Consider the following 25,231-nt stretch of genomic DNA (forward strand, 5'->3'; position numbering starts at 1 on the left):
CCAAAACAAGAATGATAAACCTACTGTCTTGTTCATAGCACCCCAAATTTTTTGACCTTTTGAATTTTTCTTGAAAGTTTTGAAAAATAATCATACAGCAATATGTTAGTTATGTACAGGATCTAAAAATTTAAGAAAAACAGGCTTTATAGAAAATACACTAACATAAGAATGTCACACATGTCACTTTCAAATTTTCTCATTTTCTGAATTCAGTGGCTTAAACTGAAGTACTTTATATTTAAAAAAACACATATATAAAATAATAACATAAACAGCCTATAATTTAACAGGTATAAGGATTTAAGAGATAATGGAATAAAATACAATTGTACCACTCTCAAGAGCATGAGAATGAAATTTTTGCTTATTGCACACTTAAGAGAATAGCTAGAGACTAGCACTGACATCCTGGGCTGCACTACACAGCGCCTTTGCCAAATTTTAAGTGACTACGGAAACCTAAGCAGGCAAAAATTAATGAAATATCAAAAAAAAAAAAAAAAGGGCAATGGCTATATGCCAAAAAATGAATAAACATTAAAAAGTACTTTTTTCTCCACCAGGATCAATAAGATACAGCTCCTCATCTCTATTTTTAAAGTGCTCTGAAAGATCCTGCTACTGAACTGGTATTATTATTACTTTTTATAATGATCTTTTTCTGACATCTGTATTTTATCAATTAAGCACTCTTCTCCTTTTTAAAGGCTAAATATCTAGAAATCTAATCTTTTCTACAAAGGCTTTCCGACAATTTTCGCTATTTCTGTTTTTTTTTTTTTCTTCAGCTTTTTTAGTGCTTCCATCACCATTTATCATCAAGAAAAAGAATTCGTAAGATGTCTGACTCAGAGCAAGCAATAAACAGTGTGACTATTTTTGAGCCATGACCACGTCAGCATGGCATCTCTTTTTACTGTTTAACACAGCAGCATTTGTCACTAGATGTTTCATAATATACTATGCATTAATGATGCTAATCAACCAAAATTTTTTCCCTCATGGTTAACTTGTAACACTCCCTTATCAACACTGAGAGGAAGATGTTAACCAAGTCTGCATCCAAAAATTAGATATATCCTTACAAAAGTGTACTATTTAACTTTTGGAGAATAGAAGGATGTATTTTCCCTTCTTTTTAAAATTGAGATATAAGTAACATATAACAGGAGATATTTTCAGACAGTTTAAACAGTATACTTTCATGAGAAAACTCTGAAAAATTCACCAACTGTTTATGTACCTAAGTATGGGCTTCCCAGGTGGCTCAGTGGTAAAGAATCCACCTGCTAAGCAGGAGATGTGGGTTCGTTCCCTAGGTCAGGGATCCCCTAGATAAAGAAACAGCAACCCACTCTAGTATTATTGCCTGGGAAATCCAATGGACAGAGGAGCCTAGTGGGCTACAGTCCATGGGGTCACAAAAGAGTTGGCTTAGCAACTAAAACAACAACAATTTAAATACTTCAGCAAAATACACTCTTAATCTAATACATTTTCTTACCTCAGGAGCAAACATGGTCTCATAGGTGGGATTATACTGAACCTCTTTGACAGCAGGGTCAAGGTGAACTCCAGTCTCCAAATCTTCCTATAAGAAAACCAAATGAACATTAAAGATATGACAAGTAATTACTATTTTTAGAAATTACATTAAGGTCACACTAGCCATCTTAACACCAATTTTAAGAAGATTACACTAGTACTTTATGATTAATCATTCTAATAATCAAGGGCTAATAAAAGTATATAATGTAAAGTTATAGGGGTTAGAATGCATAACAAAACATTTTTCCTTCCAAAGCACTATCTCATCTGAACAAATTAAAATTTCTAAATAAGTCAATACCACTCAAAGCTTTAAAGTAAGAAAGTCCAAAAGAGAGTCCTTTTTATTAACTCAAAACATCTGATCTTCTGGTTCCAAATTCAAGAGAAGCACACCTTCTTTATTCAGCACACCGTATTAGGTATGTACCTAGACGGACTTGGTTAGGGACTGCAGAGGAAATAGAAGGAGGTGTCAGGGCCCAAAACTTCTAAATCTAATAATCTATGTGTTATTATCTATGTCAACTCTTATATTCATCCTCCAACTTAATGAACATAAAAATCTCATCTCCACCAGAGAATCACTGGTAGTTTATCTTATATAACCCCACCACATGAACAATTATAAATTATAATTTTCTAACCTGGATCTCTTCCCTGAACTCCAGGGATTTATATATATGAGCTCAACGTCTTTTCTCCCAGGATGTCTAATAGATATTTCAAACTTAATATATTCAAAAAGGGAACCTCTGGTTTCTCCTTCCTTAGAGACTCCTGCTGCTGCTGCTGCTGTGGCTGTCACTTCAGTCGTGTCCGTCTCTTTGTGACCCATGGACTATAGCCCACCAGGCTCCTCTGTCCGTGGGATTCTCTAGGCAAGAATACTGGAGTGGGCTGCCATTTCCTTCTCCAGTGACTCCTTCTAGCCTTCTCTAAGTGAACCATAATTCTACCCTTACATCTGTTCAGGTGAAAATCGCCAGAGTTATCCTCGACTCCTGTCTTTCACATTGTACATCCAACCCATCAGCAAACCCTCTATCTTCTCAGGACACCTAGAGTTCACCCACTTTTCAAAGTCCTCTTTCACTATCACCTCAGTCCAACTTATCTCCTTGCACCTGGATTATTGTAATACCCTCTGAACTAGTCCCTGCTTCTGCCCTTGTCCACCCACACCTCACTCCATAAAGAGGCCAGTATGAGTCTTTTAAATATTAGTCAGGTTATGTTACTCTTTCACTCTTAAACCCTCTGGTAGCTTCCCCGCTTAGGGTAAGAGCTGAATGAAGGCCTGCAGGGCTCGTTACCAAGTTGTTACCAAGTTGTTCTCAGAAAGTATGGCTCCCAAGGGTAGTTTTTATAGGGCACTGCTGTCTTCCTGGATTGTCCTGTCTCAAGCATTTACTATTAAAAATATGCTATCGCTACATGTTTTATTTACATATCAAACATGTTATAAACAAATTTCCTTTAATTAGGGTATTCAAGTTATATTTTGAAATTTTTAAGGATGTTATATATCATATATGATTTATATTTCAGTAAAGCTGAAATTACAAAATTGCCATCATAAAATGAAAAAGTTTGAATCTAAGTGGTTGAGAATTTACCCTCCATAATCTGTCCTTTCTCCTTACCAACTCTGTCTTCACCTAGCTCTGTGCATGTGCTCACTTTACTCCAGACTCGCTGGCTCATGTGTTATTCCTGGAATTCACCAAAAGGCAATCCTATTTCAGGGTCTCCGCACCTAACTCTTCCCTCTTCTTGCAATGTTCTTTTTCTGGATAGCCACACAACTGTGCTCTCTCCTTTCAGGTCTCCGTACGGTTTTTCTATTTTCCCTTTACCCTGCTTTATTTTTCTCCATTATATTTATCACCACCTGACATATTTATTGTCTACTTCCCTCTATTAAAGTATAAGCTACAGAAGTTGGACTTTGTATACACAAATGTGTCCTTAGCCCCTAGAACTATCCCTAACATACCACCATCTTTATTCTGCTGGCCTCTTGCTGATGTAGGATACATCTGTCAACATAATGCAAAGATAATACAAAACAGTCTGGCAAATTTTGCAGGACAGGTAGGATATCATGAAGTTGACAGTGATGCTGGAGAAGCAGTGTCACAGACAAATGAAGATCTGGTAGGGCCAGACCAGTTAATGACCAAAGGTAGAAACCTGACGGGAAAAATAATACTATAGGCAGTTATGGCTCCAGAATTTTGTCACTATTAAAACACCCTTCACCAAAGCAGGCAACTTAGTTCCTCCACTTCACAAAGATACAGTCCAGTCCGACTCCCTTAAACATCCTTCCTCTCTGTTTCAAAATCGTCTACATCTTTATCTTATCCTTTCTCTTGACTTCAATCTCCACCCCCAATTTTTATCTGCAGTCTTGACCATACCTGGCCTCTGTATCCACATACTTAACAGCCTATTGAAATTCATTATACGGATATTTCACAGCATCAAACACTTCACTGTGTCCAAAACAGAAGATACTCTTCCCTCAACTCTGCTGTCACACACCAACAAAGCAGGCACTGAGTCTTACTGATTCTACCCCTGAAACATTTATCCAGCAACCCTATTCCCAGTCTCCATCCTCTACCTCTTAATGCACACTTCATCATATCTTGCCTGGTTTAATACATCCTTATCTGCTTTAATGTGCCCCATTTTTGGCTTATTAGACGAATTGCTGATTTTTTAAAATACCAAGCACTTTCATGTTTTCTGTGCTGTTGGCAATGTTACTTTGGTCCTTGTGCATTTCCCTTCATTATCTGATAATATGTCATCTTCTTTTCCCTGATACTTTCTCTCCTCTTGGCCCAGGAAAAATGTTTTTCATCCACAGTTCAAGAGATGTTGTTTGTAACTCCTAATAGACCTTGCAATATATTATCTGTTGCACATGACTTTTACTTATATTTTATATCCTTACTGCCTAGTAGAATGCAGGGCATTAAGTCCATGTTCAATAAATATTAGTTAAATGGAAACAAATGACAAATCCATAGACAATTAGAAGATGAAGACTGACCAAAGATCACTGATTTCTGCATTTATGTCACAAAAAACCTTGGCCAGAGCAATTTTGGTAATGGGGTGAAGTATGGAGAGCCTGTTGCAAGGGGAAGAGGTATAACTGAAGATTTAGGGGAAAAAAAGACAGTAAAATTTTTGCTCTTTCAAGATATCTGGCAGTAAATAAGAGATGAGGAGCCAGACTGAAGGATTTTGATGGTAAAATTCTGTTTCTTTCCTTTTTAAAGAAAAGGCTAAGCCAAAGATTCAGTCAATCATTAGCTAGAGGAAAGGCACAAGTAGGGAGAAACATATGATAAGAATGAGGGAATAATCACAAAGCTATGGTCATTCTGGAAGAGGGGTGGGAAAGGAGTGAATCTGGGAAAGAGCCAATTAGCCTCTGAAAAGATCTGGGAAAGAGCCAATTAGCCTCTGAAAAGAGGAGGAGATGAAATAGAGACTACAGTAACAAGAATGAATGATGGGTGACAGATGTTTGGAGTTGGTGGGAGATTTTGGGAGTCACAGATGATCTTTTAATTTTCTTTATGTAGTTAGGAACATAGACATCTTCAAAAAAAAGGGCAGTATCTGGATTCACTTGTTCATTCAGTAAATACTGCCTGAGTGCTTACTATGTGTCAGACACTGTTCTAGGCCCTGTAGAAACAGATAAAGCTCCCTGTCCTTAGACAGCTTATATTCTAATGGGGAAGACAGACAATAACTGATATAGTAAAGAAGTGACTTTGCTAGAAGCGGGTAAGTGCTATAAAAAGGAGCACTTAACAACATCAGTGCCAAGACCAGGGTAGACACAGTATGTCACATAATCCTTACAACACTTTTGTGAAGTAGTAGCAAGCTTAAGGGGGGAAGGCAATGGCACCCCACTCCAGTACTCTTGCCTGGAAAATCCCATGGAGAGAGGAGCCTGGTAGGCTGCAATCCATGAGGTCGCTAAGAGTCGGACACGACTGAAGCGACTTAGCAGCAGCAGCAGCAGCAGCAGCAGCAGCAGCAAGCTTAAGTCACCGACCCCAAGGTACCAACAGAGTAAGTAAGAAAAGGAAAAAGTTAAAGTAGCCACAATGAACAATGTTAAAGATACCTAATTAGCAGCAAACAAACAAAAATCACTGACATGGTATGGGTCAGGGTTTTTAGTTATAAGCAAGTGAAACGCTCACAGGCTGATTAAACTATACTGAATCCTTTTGAGTTTCTCTTGGAATTCTCAAGGGTGGAGAATTAGCTTGGGGGAACAGGCGCCAAAACAGGGTTAAGTATATAGATGGAATCATAATTCAAAATCAATCATATCTCAAAACCAGTCCAGTGAGGACAAAAGGTCACTGTTACCACACATGATCACTAAACATGATCACTGGATGCTGCGATCGAGACTTCTGGTTGAAGGAACTAGATTATGCTGGTCACCACTGGTTGCCACATAAAATGTTCTTTCTTTGCTTCCTCGTGGATTAGCTTTAGAATAGAATTTAGGTGGGTGCATCTGTCTGTCTCAGCCCAAATCACAGCCCTAAGCCTTAGCCAACAGGGAGCTGGGAGAATGAGAATCTGGGTTCCCAGCTTCTGAGGCAGGGAAGGGTGTTAAGACTACAAAGGAAGGGAGCTCTGAAGCTGGGCCACCTAATTACGTGATACATATACATTACCCCAGAAAGCATACCCAAATCTTCATTGACTATAGAGAGTACATACGGCTTAGCATCAAAACACAATACCATAAAGTTAAGCTGCATAAAAATGAAATTAAATTCTTTTCTCTCTTAAAATTCAACTTATAATGATAAACTGCTTAAAAGAACAAGAGGCTTAGCCACATGCATACCTCCCCAGTGGTTTTTTTTTTTTTTTAGAAAACAGTTGCTAGAACCAGTTTATAATATGATTTACCAGATCTTTCTGATTAAGGGTACTTTAAATATTCTAAATTTGAATTACTTTAAACAGAGTACCATGAGACATCAAGTTTTAAACACAAAATACAATTTAAAAAGAACTACTTTTAAGAAGCAACAGTGGCAACTAATAAAAAATATAAACAGGTCCCAGTCTCTGGTTCCTGCTAATAAAATTACGGAACAAACTGAACAACTCTTCAGAAACTGAAGAGTTATTAATTTTACATTTAATTAGAAAAACTTGGACAACATCACAACCTTGTATTAATACCCATGAGGAGTTCAGTAACAATTAGGCATGCAATTGAAATTAGCAGAGAATTACAAAGGATTTCTATTCAGCTTCAATTATCCATGAAAATTAAAGTGCAGTAAATGAAGGGCACCCTATGGGTCAAATAAGTTTAAACAAGTTATCTTTTGTTGATTCAAAGTAATTTGAGAATAAAGTTAAATATTATCTGCATTTTAGTGTTTTTCACGTTTCTTAGCTGTTATACAAATAAGAAAATGGATGCAAAAGCACTTTGTAAACTATAAAGTGGGACATAAATATTAACCATTGTTACAGACAATCAATTTATGTCACAGGTTTTTGTCCCCAGAAAGTGAAAATGAATAGACTTCTAAAATGGGAGCTTAAGTGGCTGAGATAAAATAATAGAAATTCATATGAAGATACCTTTTGAGTTCTGCCCTTAAAAAATTAGAGAGGAAAAAGACTATAATAAAAGATAAAATGTTTCTATTTCTAAAAAATTTGGCCCAGGGTTATGAGTACAGTATCATAATTTTCACATCTGGGGGTCAGAGAATGTGATTATGATTTAAAATGTACTGAGATTTATTTTATGGCCTAGTACATGGGGTAGCAAACTACAATCATTGGGCCAAGTCTAGCCCACAGTCTGTTTCTGTATCAACAAGCTAAGTAAATGTAAGATACTTACATTTTAAACGGTTGTTTTAAAAAAGAAAGATGGAAAGACAGACAGTAAGATGTGACAAAGACTGTATGTGGCTAGCATGTTATACGCGAGTCACTGAGTTGTGTCCGACTCTTTGCCACCCCATGGACTACAGCCCACTAGGCTGGAATTCTCCAAGCCCACCTGGAATTCTCCAGGTAAGAATACTGGAGTGGGTAGCCATTCCCTTCTCCAGGGGATCTTCCAAGGATTGAATCTAGGTCTCCTGAATCACAGGTGAGTTCTTTTCAACATCTGAACCAACAGGGAAGCTCAGTGGCCAGCACAGCCCAAAATATTTACTATCTGGCCCTTAACCAATCCTGGGCCTAGTATATGGTCAGTTTTTTAAAAATGTTTTATTAGTGCTTAAAACAATTTTCTACATTGAGTGCTATGTCCTTTGTACCCTTTAGATACAGTTTCCTAATTTTGTTGTTTGAATTTTCTATATCATTACTGATATTGTTTTGCTTATCCTATCAATTATTGAAAGAGGTATATTAAAATCTTTTGCTATAATTGTAAACTTGTCAATTTCTCTCATAGTTATAAAAATTTTTGCTTAAATATTTTTAGCTTTCTACATTATTGTGTGCTAAATTGCTTCAGTCATGTTTGACTCTTTGAGACCCTATGGACTGTAGACCACCAGGCCCTTCTGTCCATGGGATTCTCCAGGCAAAAATACTGGAGTGGGTTGCCATGCCTTCCTCCAGGGGATCTTCCCAACCCAGGAATCAAACACGTCTCTTATGTCTCCTGCACTGGCAGGTGGGTTCTTTACTAGCACTACCATTATATGCACATAAATTTAAAATTGTTATATACCCTTTTGTGAATTGAGCCTTGAATCATTATGAAGTGATCCTTTTTCCATTTTACGTCTATCTTATTGACCCTAATATAACCAATGCCATTTTCTTTTGCTTGGAATTTGCCTGATATACCATTATGAAAGTAGTAAGATCAGTCAAAAAATTAAATAATGGAAAAAACCCACAATTTATTATTATACTAGCATAAAAATAAGATGCACCTAGAAATCTCTGTGGGGATTCCTAGGTGGTGCAGTGGTAAAGAATCCGCCTGCCAATGCAGGAGATGCATGCGACACAGGTTTAAACCCTGGGTCAGGAAGATCCCCTGGAGTAGAAAACAGCAACCCACTATTCCACAGAGAAGCCTAGTGGGCTACAGTCCACGGGGTCACCAAGAGTTGGACACCACTGAGTGACTGAGCACACACACAGAAATCTCTGCAACAAAACTGTTCAAGATATTGATGCAGGAAATTATAAACTTTCAAAGAAATTAAAAATCTAAAGAAGACCTAAATGAATGAGTAGATAGAACACTGTTTTCAAACTGATCTATCATTCAATCCAATCCCAAACAATATCCCACTTGGATGTTAGCAGAACTTACAAGTTAATTACAGAACTTGTAAGAACTTACAAGTTAATTATAAACCATATGTATAATTTGACATTCGTGAATAACAAAAAATGGATAGAGGTGAGGGGGTAGAACAACCTACAAAGATCAAAGCCATATTATTAAAAATATTCACACCATACACAAAACTTAATTCCATGGATTTATGGCTTAAATGTAAAAGCAAAAATATAGTGCTTTCGAAAGAAAAATAGGAGCATATTTTTATGGCTTTGGTAAAAGAATTTCTCCAACAAGGAAAATCTGTGGCTTGTTATTTCTCCATAATAAGACACAAATTTGCAACATACATAATTGGCACAATATCCAGAATATATAAAGATCTCCTACACATCAGAAGGAAAAGACAACCCAATAGTAACTTTAAAAATAAAAACACTAATAAGATATATGAACTCTCATTAGTGTTTAGTGATATGGATTAAAAAACATTGCATAAGTTCATACTTTGCCAAAATGTTTACTATTAGTCACAACTTGACAATTACAAATCAATGTATTTGTATGCTTCACATCTTTTCCTCTGGATATTTTTCCACCATTAAATTTACTAGGTATAAGCTTTTTTTAAATAAAGCCTATTAACAAACAAGTGATGATCAATATCCCTTACTCTCTCGTCATAGACACTAGAGCCCTGAGGGGTTTAGCCCCAGCCCTATTTCTAATGGACCTCTGATACTTTATTCAGTCTTTTCTCCTGGATTATCTTACTTGTAACTTGAAGTGATTGAGCTGAGTTCTATAGATGTCCCCACACTCCCACCCATTGGGTAGACACGAATCTCAATGTATGTACTTTTTCAAGACTTTGTTTTTCACTTACTCTTTCATTCCTTTACTCACCTTATCTATCTCTCATAATTTTGTATACGAGGCATTGAGAACATGAAAACAAATATACACAACAACCTCAGGTCTCTAGGGTCTGGTCCAGAGGAAAGAAAAAAATTAACAAATCACAGCAGTGTGGCAAATGCTATATACACCACTGAAGTGTGGGAAGGGGGTTGAGGTAGACAGAGGAGGACACATGCGCTGAGCCTGAGCAACAGCAGAGCTTTGGGGGTGGGAAAGAAGGAGGCACGAAGCAAGGGACTTCCCGGCAGAGAGGCCAGTGTGAGCAAAGTCTTGAGGGGGATAAAAGAAAATAGACTTTGCGGACTTTGTGGAGAGGTCATCATGGGAGAATGGCAGGCCTCATATGTTATTAATACATAAGGAACTTAGAAATTACTGGGCAGGCAAGAGAGTGTCTTTGGCAAGGAAGTGATAAGATAACACTGGAATTTAGAAACTCATTTTGAGTGCACTGTGAAGGGAAACCCGGGGTATGGAGCTGGGAGACAAGAAAGAAGGAAGTAGAAAGTCCAGTTAGAAAGTTATTATAATTGTCTTGAAGAAAAATTATAAAATTATAAGAATCTGAACAGTGGTAGCAGAAAAGGAAAGAGAGATTTGATAAATAACATAGGCACTATTGAGTAATGGTTCCTTTTCATTACCAGGACCTATTACCCAAGAGTAGGAATTCAGAGAGAAAGAAAAGTCAAGAATGACACTTGAGAGAAGTGAGGAAGATATAAAGTAGGCTGCATCAGTAAAAATACAGAAGTAGAAATTGATTTGAAAGAAATTAATGAAACAGACATGTTAGAACCATTTGATTGATGAGCTTCAGGGGCTGAGGAAGAAGGAAAAGGAAGACCCCTCTGTTCTAAAGCATAGGTTGTGGAATCATTAATTCAAATGGGAAAAATAAGTAAAGCAGATCCTGAGGGAAAGAAAATGCTCGTATTTTAACACATTGGATTGGAGGTGACTGAGAGCCATCCTGGGAGAGAGGTTAATAGTTCTGAAGCTAGCAAGGAGTTTAGAATGGATAAGGATAGTGTGCCTGGCACATGATTTATGAGATAATTACTAATGTTATCCCCTACTTTACAGATGAGAAAAAGTTAGACACGGAGCACTTAAATAATTTATCCAAGGTCACAATTCGGGTAAGTCATGGAGGTAGGATTTGAATTCTGGCAGTCTTGATACCAGAGTCTGTGCGAACCATTTTGGTATTCACCTGTGAGTCATCAGAAGTACTGCAGGTTGAAGGCCTGGAAAATATGAGGGATGCAAAACAGACTAAGAGTCTCAGGAAACATCCATATTGAAAGGGAGGGCAAAAGAACAGGAAAAAGAAGGCTGAGGATAGACCCACTGAAGCCAGAGGGAGAGAAGGTTTCCAAGAAGAACTATTTAATAGTGTCACTTGATGCACATACTCAAGACGACAGAACTTGACAACTGGGAGCCTAGTGACATTACTCAGAGAGAGTAAGTTTCCCAAGAAGCTAGGGCAAGTTGAGGAGAAAGTGAGATAAAGTGGGAGAGCTCCAAAAAGCTGAGTTGTGAAAAGAATAAAGACTCAGGAGGCTGCTGGAGGAGTGTAAGTTTGAGGAGTTTGTTCTGTCAAAAAAACAGAAGGATTCTAAGTATTCTTTCATACTTGATGTCCCTTTAAAAAGTAAAATCCATAAATAGCTCACTAAAAATCTGTAAGAGACTTAAGTTGTAGCACCTCACTTGGGAACATCATAATTAGAAAGGAGTTTTTGCACACTGCCTCCCCTCACCACATCCTGAGCTCCTGATCCACCCCCATTAGGCTCTACTGGACCAGTACTACCAACTGGTAGATGCTCTCCTCCAGCTCCAGACACAGACACGTTTCCTCCGTTCTTCAAAGACACTCATCTCGCTGTCATCTCAAGGTTTGCTACCTCCTTTTGCTGGGAAACACTTGCCTTATTGTGCACTTGGCTGCTGCTGCTGCTAAGTCACTTCAGTCGTGTCCGACTCTGTGCGACCCCATAGACAGCAGCCCACCAGGCTCCGCCGTCCCTGGAATTCTCCAGGCAAGAAATCTGGAGTGGGTTGCCATTTCCTTCTCCAATGCATGAAAGTGAAAAGTGAAAGTGAAGTCACTCAGTGAAGTGAAGTGAAAGTGAAGTCACTCAGTAAAGTGAAGTCACTCAGTGAAGTGAAGTGAAGTGAAAGTGAAGTCACTCAGTCGTGTCTGATCCTCTGGCACTTGGCTGGCTGTTTCCTATTCCTCAAAGCCACTTTTTCAAGAAGACTTCCCTAAACAATCTAGAGAAGTCAGGCTTCTACCTTATTCTCTATTGCAGAACTCTATTTCATGGAGTCCTGTTTTTTTCCTTCACAGCACTCTACCCACTCTGTAACCACTTCATTTGTTCACATTTTACTGGCTGCTTTTTCCACTAAACCTAACGCATCAAGGTATCAAAGATGTCTGGCTTATTGGCCTCTGTATCTTCAGCTCTTAGAACAGTTTCTGGGAAGTAACATGTGTTCAATAAGCACTTGTTAAAGGAACTATATAACCCAATTTCTTCCTCTATCACCTTCCTCAGTTGGGATCATGCACACTATTTCTTAAATTCAAGGTCTTTTCTCACTGCCTTGCCTTATATATGCACTTTTATTAGATACCAAGCTTTATTTCGTCACAATAATCCTCTCATCTATGTAGGTGCTTTAAAAATTATACCTCCATTGTACAGGTGAGGAGACTGAGGAGGCTGTATAACTTGCCTAAGTTCAAACAAGTGGTGGAGCCGGGATCAGATTCTAGTTCTGACTTCAAAAACAAAACAAAGCCAGGCCGCTGCTCACTTAAAGCGAGGGCACGCACTCTAGTCTGGGAAGTTCTGATTTAGGTTTGTTTATGTTGTTACACCTGGAGAAGGCAATGGCAACCCACTCCAGTACTCTTGCCTGGAAAATCCCATGGACGGAGGACCCTGGTAGGCTGAAGTCCATCGGGTCGCGAAGAGTCGGACACGACTGAGTGACTTCACTTTCACTTTCATGCAGTGGAGAAGGAAACGGCAACCCACTCCAGTGTTTTTGCCTGGAGAATCTCAGGGACGGCGGAGCCTGGTGGGCTGCCGTCTATGGGGTCGCACAGAGTCGGACACGACTGAAGCGACTTAGCAGCAGCAGCAGCATGTTGTTACACCTACTCTAATCAGGATACATCCTAACACAGAAATTCAAATTTCACCCCCTCTTCCTGACTACGGGAGCCAAGAGCAGGGAGTGGAGGACTGTTCTGAACTTCCAATTCCCAGCTTCTCCCGATAAAGACCTACAGAGGGAGAAGAATCCAAGCGTTAGCCACTCACCTGTCAGGACCGAAGAACAGGTAACCCAGGTTCTAACAAGTGATTGTCGGATTTTGGAGGGGAAACCGACAATTCCCGCCGCGCACCAGTGCCAAAGCGCTTACCTTAACTGCCACCTCCGGAGCGGAGTCCACTGCCACTGCCAGAGAGGGCTTATCCGAAGACGATTTAGTTAAGTGCATGAGGGAATCCGCGGCTGGCAAGGAACACCGCCCGCCCTCACTGTCCGAGTCCGATTCGGACCCTGAACCCGAACCATAAGAAGCAGCGAGAGCTGCAATCGCAGCCGACATGACGGCAACAGACAATCTGTGAAGACCAGGCCCTGGCGGAAGAAGGAGCAGCTTTAGGTCCTGACAGATTGCAGTAATAGATATTATTTAGTTCCTCTCCTGAGAAACCATTTACATTTTCAAACAATCAACACAGTCGATGAACTAGTATTAGAATAAGTACAATGGAACTCGGGATTTGGAAATATTTACCTAGGGAAACAGAGGCGATTTATAATAGTTTACAACTTTCGGGACCTATGTGACTACATTAAAGACTACGAGTTCCGAAATACCTTGAGGCCGCCCAGAGCTACACTCCCGGCGTGCAGCGCGGCGGGAAGCGGAAGAGGCACGATGGGGATTGTAGTTTGGAGCGAGGGGCGGGGCGGGGCAGGCAGGCCCCTCTTTGACCCCGCCCCTGAATGGTTGGTTCATTCAATTGGCTATCATCTTCCCTCATTCCCCGGCCAAGCACTGTTCTCTCCGTCCCCCTCCCCCAAACTGAGGATTGGGCAATACCATATAAGCCTCAGGAAAGGGGGGGAAGAGCGATATTCATCCCCCACTTTTGGGTGAGTGGGTGGGGGCTGAGTTTCCCACCACAGCTGCACCTGGGCACTGAGAGCTGAAGAGGAAAGTGAGAATCTTAAGTGGGAAGACGTTGACTGACGGGGAATAGCTCCTGGTGGGAAAGATGGGGGATTAGGTGGCGAGAGTCCAGCGGTTCCCCCCTGCTTCAGGCGCGGGTCTCCGCGTCCGGTTGTGGAGCGTCGCGAACGAGGAGGGGGCGAGTGGGGGGCGGCGGCGGCGGCGACTCACGGTGTTGTTCGCTCGCGCGTCGAGCACACGGTGGGTCCGGTGACTGGCGGACGTCGCAGGCGGCGTTCCCCGTGGCCCGGTACCTCGGCCACTGCCCACAGCGGGTTCCACCCGGGAGACTGACGCTCCTGGAGGCTCTAGGTGGAGTCCCGGGAGCTGAGGGGACCGGCGGCCGCCGCCGAAGCATGAAGAAGGGGTAAGGCAAGAGCCCCTCAAGATTTCTCGGTGAGCGCGAGTCTCTGAGGAATTGTTTATCGGGGGGTCAGGGTACCGGGAGAGGAACTCTTCCCCACTGGCCAAGAACGGAGAGAGGTGCGCTTGGAGCGCTAGCCAGCCAGAGGTGGTGGGGATGGGCGCGCCTCCCCCGCGACGGCCCCCACCGCCATTCGCGGTTTCCAGAGCTCCGGCCGCCCACCCGCCAGCGGAGCTGTGGACCCAGGGTCCCGGCGGCCGGCGGGCGCGCCTGGCTCTCGGTTGCGGGGACCGCCTCGAGGCTGCTCTAGGCGGGGAGACTGCGGGTCTCACCTGAGGTGCCACCGCCTGAGCGCCCCTGCCCCCGCGACCCGCCTCTGTGCCTGCTCGCTCCGGGGGCGCCTGCGGCACCGGGTGCCAGAGAAGCCAGGCTCGAGCTACGTGCCCGAGGCTCCGTAAAGCCAGCTGGTGCGTTTGCGTGTTTGAGCCGCGAGTCTGTGTCTGTAAAGACACAACATAACGGTAAAGCGAGTGCGGGGATCCCTTTCTTCGCTGGAAGAGGAGGCGAAGCGGGCTGTCGTCTCCGACGCCTGCTCTGGGGAGAGGGGGCCTTGGGCAGAGTTAGGGAGCTGCTCCCCCAGCTCCGACGTCGGCGGGACTCGCCCATTGTGCCACCCGGATAATTATTCAACTCTGCAGCATCCATTGCACCTTTTCCCATTTTTCTTTTCCCCTTGCTATAGCATGCCCCCTAGCTTCGGTACTCTGACGCCTTCTCTTGCACTTGCGGATGATGAACTGGAATAATGGCAAAAAGAAAGCACATCTGACCTGAGCATTCACAACCTATCTTACAGCCGATTTATTAAAGAATCCCCAACTAGACTAGATACTTGAACACGATTCAGTCTGATTCTGTCGTTTTCTATGCAATATGTGCCCAGCTTTATATTTTAATATTTTTTGATGTTACATCCACGTGTTAGCTAAGTCTTGTTTCTGTCCAGGAATTGATGTAATTGGTTTATTGGTTATGCAACCCGTCTGATGTTCTTTAATTTGTATGGGAGATAACTTTCATTTTCCTAATTGTTGATAGCACTATATCATAGTTATGGACACAGTTTCAGTCTTTCGAACTCTCAGGAGCTGTTTTTTTTCCCTTATGCTCTAAGTTTCTGTTAGGGAAAGTGTTTTTCTTTACTGTCCAATATTTGCTACCAAATTTCTCAAGTTTTGAATAAGGAAAGTTTTGTATATCTTTATTTTTCAGTAATGGAATATTTGATTGCTAATCCTAGGCTTCGGTTGAATGAAAGGAAGCATTTAATATTTAAGATGGGGTTTTAACTGAAATAACGATACATTTCCTAAATTTATCTAATTTTACTTTTTATTCTCTTGTTTGCAATGTCATGTATTTAATTACTTGTCAGAGGATTTCTTCTCATTTTTTTGTCTGCACGGATGGGTAGGCTACAGTTTTGCATGATCTACCTGAAAGATGAAATATTTTTTAGAAACGGAAGAAACAACTGTTGGTTATTTGATTATTATGCTAAAAACTGTTTACATCTCATTATTTAAAAATAAATGATTCGCTACCAAAAATAAGTGTTTTATTTTTCTTTTTTGTAATCCTCCCTTTCTAGCTTTTCTTGTTTTAGATTGTTGGCTTAACCCTCTTGGTAAAACGAATTTGCACATAGGCATTGCAGAGGCAGTTGTTTTAAGGTACAGTAATTGTTTTATGGCACTTGGAAGTGGCCCACATACAACTTGATGATGTAGAATCAGTTGCTTGTTAGGAAATGACCATGCAGTTTATAAAATGGACACCTTGCCTTGGTTTCCTTATATGTAAATGGAAAAAGTCCATTTATGCCACCAACTGGTATGCATAAATTAAGTAAATATGTTTTCATGATGCTTTTGAATATTTTAAAATAGTTATTCACATATTTTAGCTGGTGAATGGTGAAAATATTTCAGTGTAAAATACAGTGAAAAATGTCACTAGGATTTTCTGTGGCATGTTAGAATGGCTGATTTACATTGAATTTTGCTCTGGAAACATGGCTGTAAATTGAATGTTTCTCATCCATCATATTTTTAATGATTGCACATTTAAAAAGTAATAATAGTTAATATATATATATGTAGTTTTCAGTACAAGTTTAGTTATTATTGATGAAAAGTTACATGATTTGGTAATAAACAAGTAGAGTATTGAATAAAGTTTGTGAAAAAGAAAATCTCCAAAAAACATTTAGACCTTTTTCATTGAAAAACTTGCAGAAGACACAATTCAAAATACATTTTGAATTTGTAATACATTGATGTTTGTAGTGTAATGTAATACATTGACTTTGTAATACATTGAAAATACATTGATCATTTGTAAGGTATGATATGGAGCTACTTTATTCAGGTTTGTAAATAACCATATATATGTTCAGAGAGTCTATCAATATAATACTATGTTTAATTACACATATTCCTTTATTGTCAGAATAAGGTATTGCCAAGTACTTGATTTTCATTACTACAGTATCTAGTAGCTTTTGATTTCCTTTTTGGAGGGTTGATTCAATTAATTTTCACAGCAAAAACTGCTATTAAAATATATTATTACTTTTACCAAAACAATACTTTTAATTACTTTGTGGTAAATTTTCATATAAATAAGACTATCAAATGTTTTTAAGGTTACTACCGTATAGTTTCTTTTTTAAGAATTAATTTGATGACATTTTTAATGTTTCCTTATATGACCAACTGAAATACAACTGCCATTATTACTTCATAAATACAGTTAAGATTTCTCTAAGCTCCTTGAGGATAGGAACTGACCTGATGCTTATTATCATAAATCTGAAATTGCTATGGTAAAGAATCTACCTGCCAACTCAGGAGATGCGGGCTGGATCCCTGGGTCAGGAAGATCCCTTGGAGAAGAAAATGGCAATCCACTGCAGTATTCTTGCCTGGGAAATCCCTTGGACAGAGGAGCCTGGGGGCCTGCAGTCCGTGGGATCACAAAGAGTTGATTTGAACATGACTGAGTGACTAAACAACAACTGAAATTGCTAGCATAGTCTTTAGCAAGTAGTATATATTTGATTTTTGTTGGACTAATAAAATGAGAGAATGAAGAATACCCATTGATTTAGTGTACCATGTAGAAAAATTTTAAAAGATATATCAAATTTTCAATTCAGAAAGAATATGGCTTTATCTCAAGAGAAAAGAAAAAATAATGTATTGGGAAGTTCTTCGAACTTCACTTACCAATTCAGGTATAATTCCTTTACCCACACATTTTTTGAACCAGCATTAGAGATTGCATAATGTATACATTGCCAACCTTTCATTTATGAGATGATAATTTCTTCTTACCTCTTATGGGTCACTTCATGAAAATGTACACCGAAGGGTTTTTTTTAATTCCTAAATTCTATGAGTATAGAAGTGTGTATGATTCTTTTTTACATACTTCACTTTTTCAGTAAAATATTAATAAGATGTATATAGATTGTATCCTGTGGTAAATGTGCCCAAATACCTAATTTTAAGTGACCTTTAGTGCGGAGCTTTTGCTTCCCTGGTGACTTAGAGGGTAAAGCATCTGCATGTAATGTGAGAGACCCGGATTCAGTCCAAGACCTGGGTTCAGTCCCTGGGTCGGGAAGATCCCCTGGAGAAGGAAATGGCAACCCACTCCAGTATTCTTGCCTGAAAAATCCCATGGACCGAGGAGCCTGGTAGGCTACAGTCCATGGGGTCGCAAAGAGTTGGACGCGACTGAGTGACTTCACATCACTTGAAGAATCTTGTGTTTTTAGTCCGTCACACTTAGTTTATAATTTTGTATCTTTGTGTATTAGTTCTTTGTGTATCTTAGTTCTTAATTTCCAATACAGTTTATTATATTTTTAACTTGTAAAATGGTTTTGAACTTGGAACTTAACTTTCTCTGAAGCAGTATGCTTTGTGGTTAGATTCTCAGGCATCTCACCAAATTTAACCCATGGTAAACTTGACTGATAGGAGTAGACTAATAACATTAGAGAGTTGTAAAGCTGTGTTAATAATATTGAAAGCCCCTATGATACTGTGTATAGAGAGTTGTAAAGCTGTGTTAATAATACTGAAAGCCCCTATGATACTGTGTACAGCAGTCTTTCTGTGGGAAAATCAGTATCTACCTTGAAATGCTGGGAATATATTTTTCTTGTGTTAGATGTGACAGTATTGTTAGGAACTTGTCCTCTGACGCTCACTGGACATGAAGATCTTCCTCAGCCTTATATCATCTGGGGCAAGAGGCTAGAGTATGAGAAACTGGAAGGAGCTAGGATCGTCTTTGTAACGTTGAATAAGTAATTTTACCTCTTAAGGTCTTTGGTTTTCTCATTTATAAATAGAGAAGGTTGAGGTAGATGATCTCTGAGGTTCCTTTTGGTTATAAATAAAATTCAAAGGTGTTTCGAAGCTAAGTGTAACCCTTTGTTCTGAGAGTTCATTTTCCCTTTCTAATGTCACTGCTTATATATACTTCCTGTCAGAAAATTTATTCTTTCTGGATCTACTTCTGAAAAGATTATACTGTTAATCTTTTTCTCACATACCTATTCTTGGAAGCAAGACTTTTTAGATTTTTAAAGAAGTTGTTAGCACTTGCTGTTTTGTTTGCGTTTGTTTTCTTTTTTTTTTTTCTAAACTCCCAGCACCACCAAGAAACAGAATTAAGATGATTTTCTTTGCTTTCCTCTTTAGAGTTTTTTACTGACAGCCTATAAGTGAAGTCAGTGTACACTTTAATTATACTTTGGAGAAAGATCGTATCCAGTGTGTCTCCAGAGAAATTTTTTTGGAAGGCAAAATATTGTAACGAAAGTTGTGGAGTGGGTATATGAAGGTAAAGAGATGTCATACGTCTTGAGAATAGAGTTGACAGATAATGTGTGGGGATACGTGGGTTCAATCCTTGGATCAGGAAGATCCCCTGGAGAAGGAAATGGCAACCCACTCCAATATTCTTGTCTGGAGAATTCCATGGACAGAGGAGCTGGTTAGGCTACAGTCCATGGGGTTACAAAAGGTTAGACATGACTTAGTGATTAAACAACAACAACTCTGTATTTTTATTTGCTAAATGTGGCACCCTTACGTTGGATGCTGTGAAACTTTGGGCAGGACAAGAGTGTGGGTATGGGGCTTCCCAGGTGGCTCTAGTGGTAGAGAACCCGCCTGTCAGTTCAGGAAACCTAAGAGATGGGGGTTTGATCCCTAGGTTAGGAAGATCCCCAGAGGAGGGCTTGGCAGTCCACCCCAGTATTCTTGCTTGGAGAATCCCATGGACGGAGGAGCCTGGAGGGCTACAGTCCATAGGGTCACAAAGAGTTGGATGACTTAGCACGCATGCATATATGCATGTGTAGTGTGTGGTTGGAGGCAGAGTGAGAAAGTCATCTTTCCTGAGGACAAGACAGTTTTGTTGTTGTTGTTTTGGTTGGTTACTTTGCTCTGCTCTGCTTCATTTTGTGTTTCTAGTACTTGTTCTTTAAGCTAAATGGATATTTGAGCTGATATAATTGCAACAGAAGAGCAGGTAACTAATTCTCTTAGGGAGGTGGTAAGATCAGGATGCTGTGAGAAAAGGGGTCATGAAACAGCTCTGTTTTTCATATACACTGGAGTATTTTGTAGGTTTTAATTAAGTTCTTATTTGGAGGTTAATAGTATTTAAGAGTAACAGGTAATATGGTCTCCTGAGAGGAAAAGAAGTACCATTGCTTGCTTGCTCTATGTGCAAGCTACTGTATAGATAGTTATATTTATTATCTTACTTATTTGATATCATAGTCTTATGAAGATTTTATGGAGGAAGAGGGTTAACTGAATTAAACAAGTTTATTCTGCTCAGTAGCAGCACAGGTTCTCTGGAAACCACTCTCTTCCCTTTCCCCAGGAAGTTACTACTGAAGCCCCCATTTTAGTAGCTTGATAATAGTGATTCTGCTTGCCTACTACTACCTTCTACCCTGAATTCTGAGGGTGGTAGGTGATAGTGGATGAGGTATTGGTGGCTGTCAAAATCACCACCAAATTTTGACAATTTAGTGGTGATTATCTCATGCTAAACCAGTTATTCATTTAACACATAATTGTTGGGGGCCAACTAGGTGCTAGATACGGAGAATAAAGAGTAATATAGAGGTCTTGATTCTTTTGGAGTTAATAGTATGGTAAGAGTCAGAAAGTAAAAATATGCACATGTTTATTATTGGACTATGATGAGTGCTATAAGGGACAAAAACAGGTAACCTAGTTTACCTTGAAAATCAGGGACAACTTTGAGGAAAGATTGGTGGACATTAGCTGTGTGAAAAAGGAAGAGAATGTAAAGAATACATGGTAAATGATTTTGAGATAGGAAAGAGCTTGGTAGGTTCAAGGAACCAAAAAAGGCCAGAGTTGTTAAAGCTGAACAGGGGGGTTGTGGAGGTAAACAGGAGCCTGATCATGCAAGGCTACAGAAGTTTTGCTTCAGTGAAAGTTATGGATTTTTATTGTAAGTGTATTGGAGAAGGCCATAAAGGATTTTAATAAGGGTAATCACTGAATCAGATCTGACTTTTGAAAAGATCACTGTGGCTTAGAGGGGGTCAAAGAGATCAGTCACAATTCTGCCCATTTTTGTACTTTATTGGTTTAGTTCCAGACACTGCATTGAGCTGGGTATTCAGGTTTTCCTGGGTCCCAAGTGTTCAGAGAATGGAATAATTTGTTTTCTCTCCAGTGGCTGAAGCTGTAAGACACAGAACTGAGAAACTGTTACTGGTTTTGTTTCTTGCCGAGTTAAGTATATAAGTAGGGGCATCTTGAAGAAAGAAGAAGAAGCAAATACACAGAGTCCGGGCTGTGTTAAAGTGTTTTTGTCCATGGTCCTGAGATTGGGTTACAGAAGGCACCGTAATATCTCTGTAATAAGTTGTGCTTTTTACATAAACTGGTTGGAATGATATTTTCGGTACCTGGCAGTCAACCAGTTGAATCCTCTCATAGATTTAGTAATTTGTACAAGGTCACCATGCTAGTAAGAATGGTAGAGGTGGAACTTGAACAGAGGTTTCAAAGTCCCATTTTTTCCTATTACCCTATGCTGTCAAGCCACCACTCCTTAAATTCATGATTCTAAAGGGACTCTAAGGACGCGGGTGTTGAGTGTGATGACATCGGTTGGATGATGATGGCAGCAGTGCTTTGTTTTGTTTGTTTGTCAATGGGACAGCTTCCTGACATCATTTTCGCTTGAGTTCCTCAGGTCTACTCTAATAAGTTAATCTTTCTGTAACGATTAACTCATTTAAAAAAAAAAAGGGAAAAGCCTTGTGTGTCAGGGAGTGGATTAACTTATTTGATTCTTCTACTGAAAAATATGAAGTCTGTTATGTTTTCCTGTTATGCTACAAAAGTAAGCTTTTTTGTTTTCCACTCCTTGATAAGACATATGTTGTATCCGAGTTTTTTGTTTGTTTTGATAAATTTTTGTAACATATATGTGCTTTATCTCTAGATAAAGCTGGAGAATTGTAGAAAGGTTAAGCAAAATGGGAGGAATGGGAGAAGCATTTTATATTTTAGTTGAAGACTAGCACACATTTATTTTAAAAACCAAAACAGAAGCTGTGTGTGATATATCATAATACATGGCTAGAAATTTATCAATTTTGTTGACATTTTCAAAGAACCCTCTTTTGGTTTCATTGGTTTTTCTCTGTTGATTTTCCTTTCTCAATTTCATTGATTTCTGCTCTTTTTTTTTTTTTAATTCTTCTGATTAATTTAGGCTTATACTGCTTTTTCTAGTTTCCTAGAGTAGAAGCTGAGGTTATTGATTTTAGATCTTCTTTCCTAAAATGTACATTCAGTGCTATAAATTTCCCTTTAAACTTTGCTTGTGATAGATCCCACACATTTTGACAAGTGATATTTTCATTTTCATTTACTTCAAAATACTCAAAAATTTATCTTAAGACTTCTTTGACCCACATGTTAAAATATGTGTGATGTTAAAATATTTGGGAATTTTCCAGCTGTCTTTATGGTATTACTTTCCAGTGTAATTCCATTGTGGTCTGAGTGTATGTGTTGTATGATGTCTGTTCTTTGGGGGAGAGGGTGTTTTACAGACCAGGATATGGTCTGTTTTGGTGAATGGTCTGTGTGAGCTTGAGAAGAATCTGTGTTCTGTGTTGTTTTGTGAAGAACTATGTAAATGTCAGTTACATCCAGTTGACTGATGAATCCGCTCAGTTCAACCCTATCCTTGTTAATTTTCTGCCTGTTGGATCTGTCAGTTACTGAAGTCTCTGTAATAGTGAATTCATCTATTTCTCCTTGAAGTTCTATCAAATTTCACCTCACATATTTTGGTACTCTGTTGTTAGATATATATTGATTGGCCAAAAAGTTCCTTTGGTTTTTTAAGTAAAAATGGAAGACGCATTTTCCATTTTCACCAGTAACTTTATTGAACAACATTTTCACCATTTTATTCCATTACCTTCTGCCATTTTCCAGGCAACTTCATAATTCCATCTTCCCAAAACTTTTTAATCTTTTTGAGCAAAGAACTGTTCCAGCTGCCTTTTACAGTCCTCCAGGCAATTGAAATATTTTCTCTTTAGAGAATTTCGTAAAGACCAAAATGGACATCTGAAGGTGTGATGTCTGGGAAATATGGCAGATGAATCAGAACTTCAGTCAAACTTAACAGTTTTTGCCTGGTCATCAAAGAAACATGCAGTCTTTCATTATCCTAATGGAATATAATGTATTTTCTGTTGAATAATTCTGGATGCTTTTCATTAATTGCTGCTTTCAGTTGGTCTGACTAGGAGCAGTACTTGTTGGAGTTAATAATTTGGTTTTCAGAAAGAGCTCATAGTAGAGGACTCCTTTCCAATCCCACCATATACATAACACAACATCACCTTCTTTGGATGAAGACTAGCCTTTGGTGTGGTTGGTCATGGTTTGTTTTTCTTGCTGCACGATCTCTCCCATCACACATTATTGTCCAGTGTTCACTTTTCATCATCCGTCACGATTTATTTTTAAAATCAAATTTTTTTTTTTTTTACATTTAAGTAGAAACGTAGAACTACTGTCAGTGTTTTTTTTCCACTTATGTGGAACCCAAACATCAAAACAAATAATAACATAACCAACCTGATGCAAATGATTTTTAGTGCTTGATCCAGATATTTCAAGTATGTCCGCTTTCTCCTTCATGGTATAACGTTGACTGTTTTCAGTTAATGTCTTGGTTTGATCGTTAGCTTCAACTGGTCTACCTGACCGTGGAGCATCGTTCAGGAAGAGATCCTCAGCACCAACTTCATAGATCACTTTTGACACATTTGATCAGTCGCAGCACCTTCCCCATGTACTGTGAAAATATTTCTTCCATTTAAGTTTCATTTTACCTTTCTTGAAATAATAATCCTAAAGGAAATCAGTCCTGAATTTTCATTGGAAGGACTGATGCTGAAGCTCCAGTACTTTGGCCACCTGATGCGAAGAACTGACTCATTTGAAAAGACCCTGATGCTGGGAAAGATTGAAGGCAGAAGGAGAAGGGGACGACAGAGGATGAGATAGTTGGATGGCATCACCAACTCAATGGACATAGTTTGAGTAAACTCCGGGAGTTGGCGATGGACAAGGGAGGCCTGGCATGCTGCAGTCCATGGGGTCGCAGAGTCGGGCACAACTGAGCGACTGAACTGAACTGACTGAGATAATAAAGCATAATATGCTGAGAAGCTTTCTTTGTTCTTCCATATTGAATATTAAAATGGCTACACAAAAATTCACCTATTTTGATAATTTTTTTTAAATACATGCTAATATGACAGCTACTTGTCAAATTATAAGCTAACAAATTGTTTTGAATGAAGTTAAAGACAACTAACCAGCTACACGGCTATCTTACAGGAAAAACTGAACAAAACTTTTGGCCAGTCCAAACATTAAGGATTGTTATGTCTTAGAGAATTTATATCCTTATCATTATATAATGCCCTTCTTTATCCTTGAGATATTCTCCTTCTTTCTCTGAAATTCTGTGTCTTTATATTTAAAGTGAGTTTCTCATAGACAACATTTGGTTGAGTCCTTTTTGTTGTTTATTATTCTTAAGTGTATTCTGATATTCTCTTTTAATAGGTATATTTGAATCATTCATGTTTAAAATAGCTATTGATATAGTTGGATAACTCCATATTTGTAAATGTTTTGTATTCATTGTATTTGTTCTTTTTTTAAAAAAATATTTAGAATGTTGGAACTTTTGAAATATTTGACTAGTTTAAAAGAGCAGTGGAATAGATAAAAATTAGAATTGTTCTAAAATTTAAGACACTGATTTAAAATAAAGATGTGTTATTAGCAGTCCCCTGAAGAGACAGAATGGTTACTCATGTGGCCAAATTGCTCTTGACTTAAAGGTGACACCAGTAATCACAGGGGCACCATTTTTTGAGCCCTGTTATGGGAGGAGATGTAATTCTCACTTATCAAATCAAAACTGAGGTTTGGGCATAGTCTGCAACAGAGTCTTTCACAATCGTAGCCACAATCTAACTGCCTGGTCTCTCATGCTTACTCCTGACTCAGGTATCCTCTAGATGTAGAGGAAAAATGGGATTATTTTGATTTAGTTGGTAGGTGGCAAAATTGGACATGTGTGTTGGGGATTGGTTCCA

At 39.1% G+C, this 25,231-nt stretch overlaps 2 protein-coding genes across 4 annotated transcripts in view; one reads left to right on the forward strand and one right to left on the reverse strand.

The window, feature by feature from the left end:
- The window catches only part of CDC40 (cell division cycle 40), a 46,207-nt gene extending 32,727 nt beyond the window's left edge, over positions 1–13,480 (reverse strand). The window contains exons 1-2 of the mRNA XM_004011208.4: positions 13,272–13,480; positions 1,508–1,594 (exon numbers count right to left, since the gene is read on the reverse strand). Of these exons, the coding sequence (XP_004011257.1) occupies positions 1,508–1,594; positions 13,272–13,460 (276 nt within the window). The 5' untranslated portion in view covers positions 13,461–13,480. The remainder of the gene's footprint in view (positions 1–1,507; positions 1,595–13,271) is intronic.
- The window catches only part of WASF1 (WASP family member 1), a 124,288-nt gene that overhangs the window by 41,956 nt on the left and 57,101 nt on the right, over positions 1–25,231 (forward strand). The gene's annotated exons all lie outside the window — the stretch shown is intronic.

Source organism: Ovis aries, chromosome 8 (genome assembly GCF_016772045.2).
Source record: "Ovis aries strain OAR_USU_Benz2616 breed Rambouillet chromosome 8, ARS-UI_Ramb_v3.0, whole genome shotgun sequence".
NCBI lineage: Eukaryota > Metazoa > Chordata > Mammalia > Artiodactyla > Bovidae > Ovis > Ovis aries.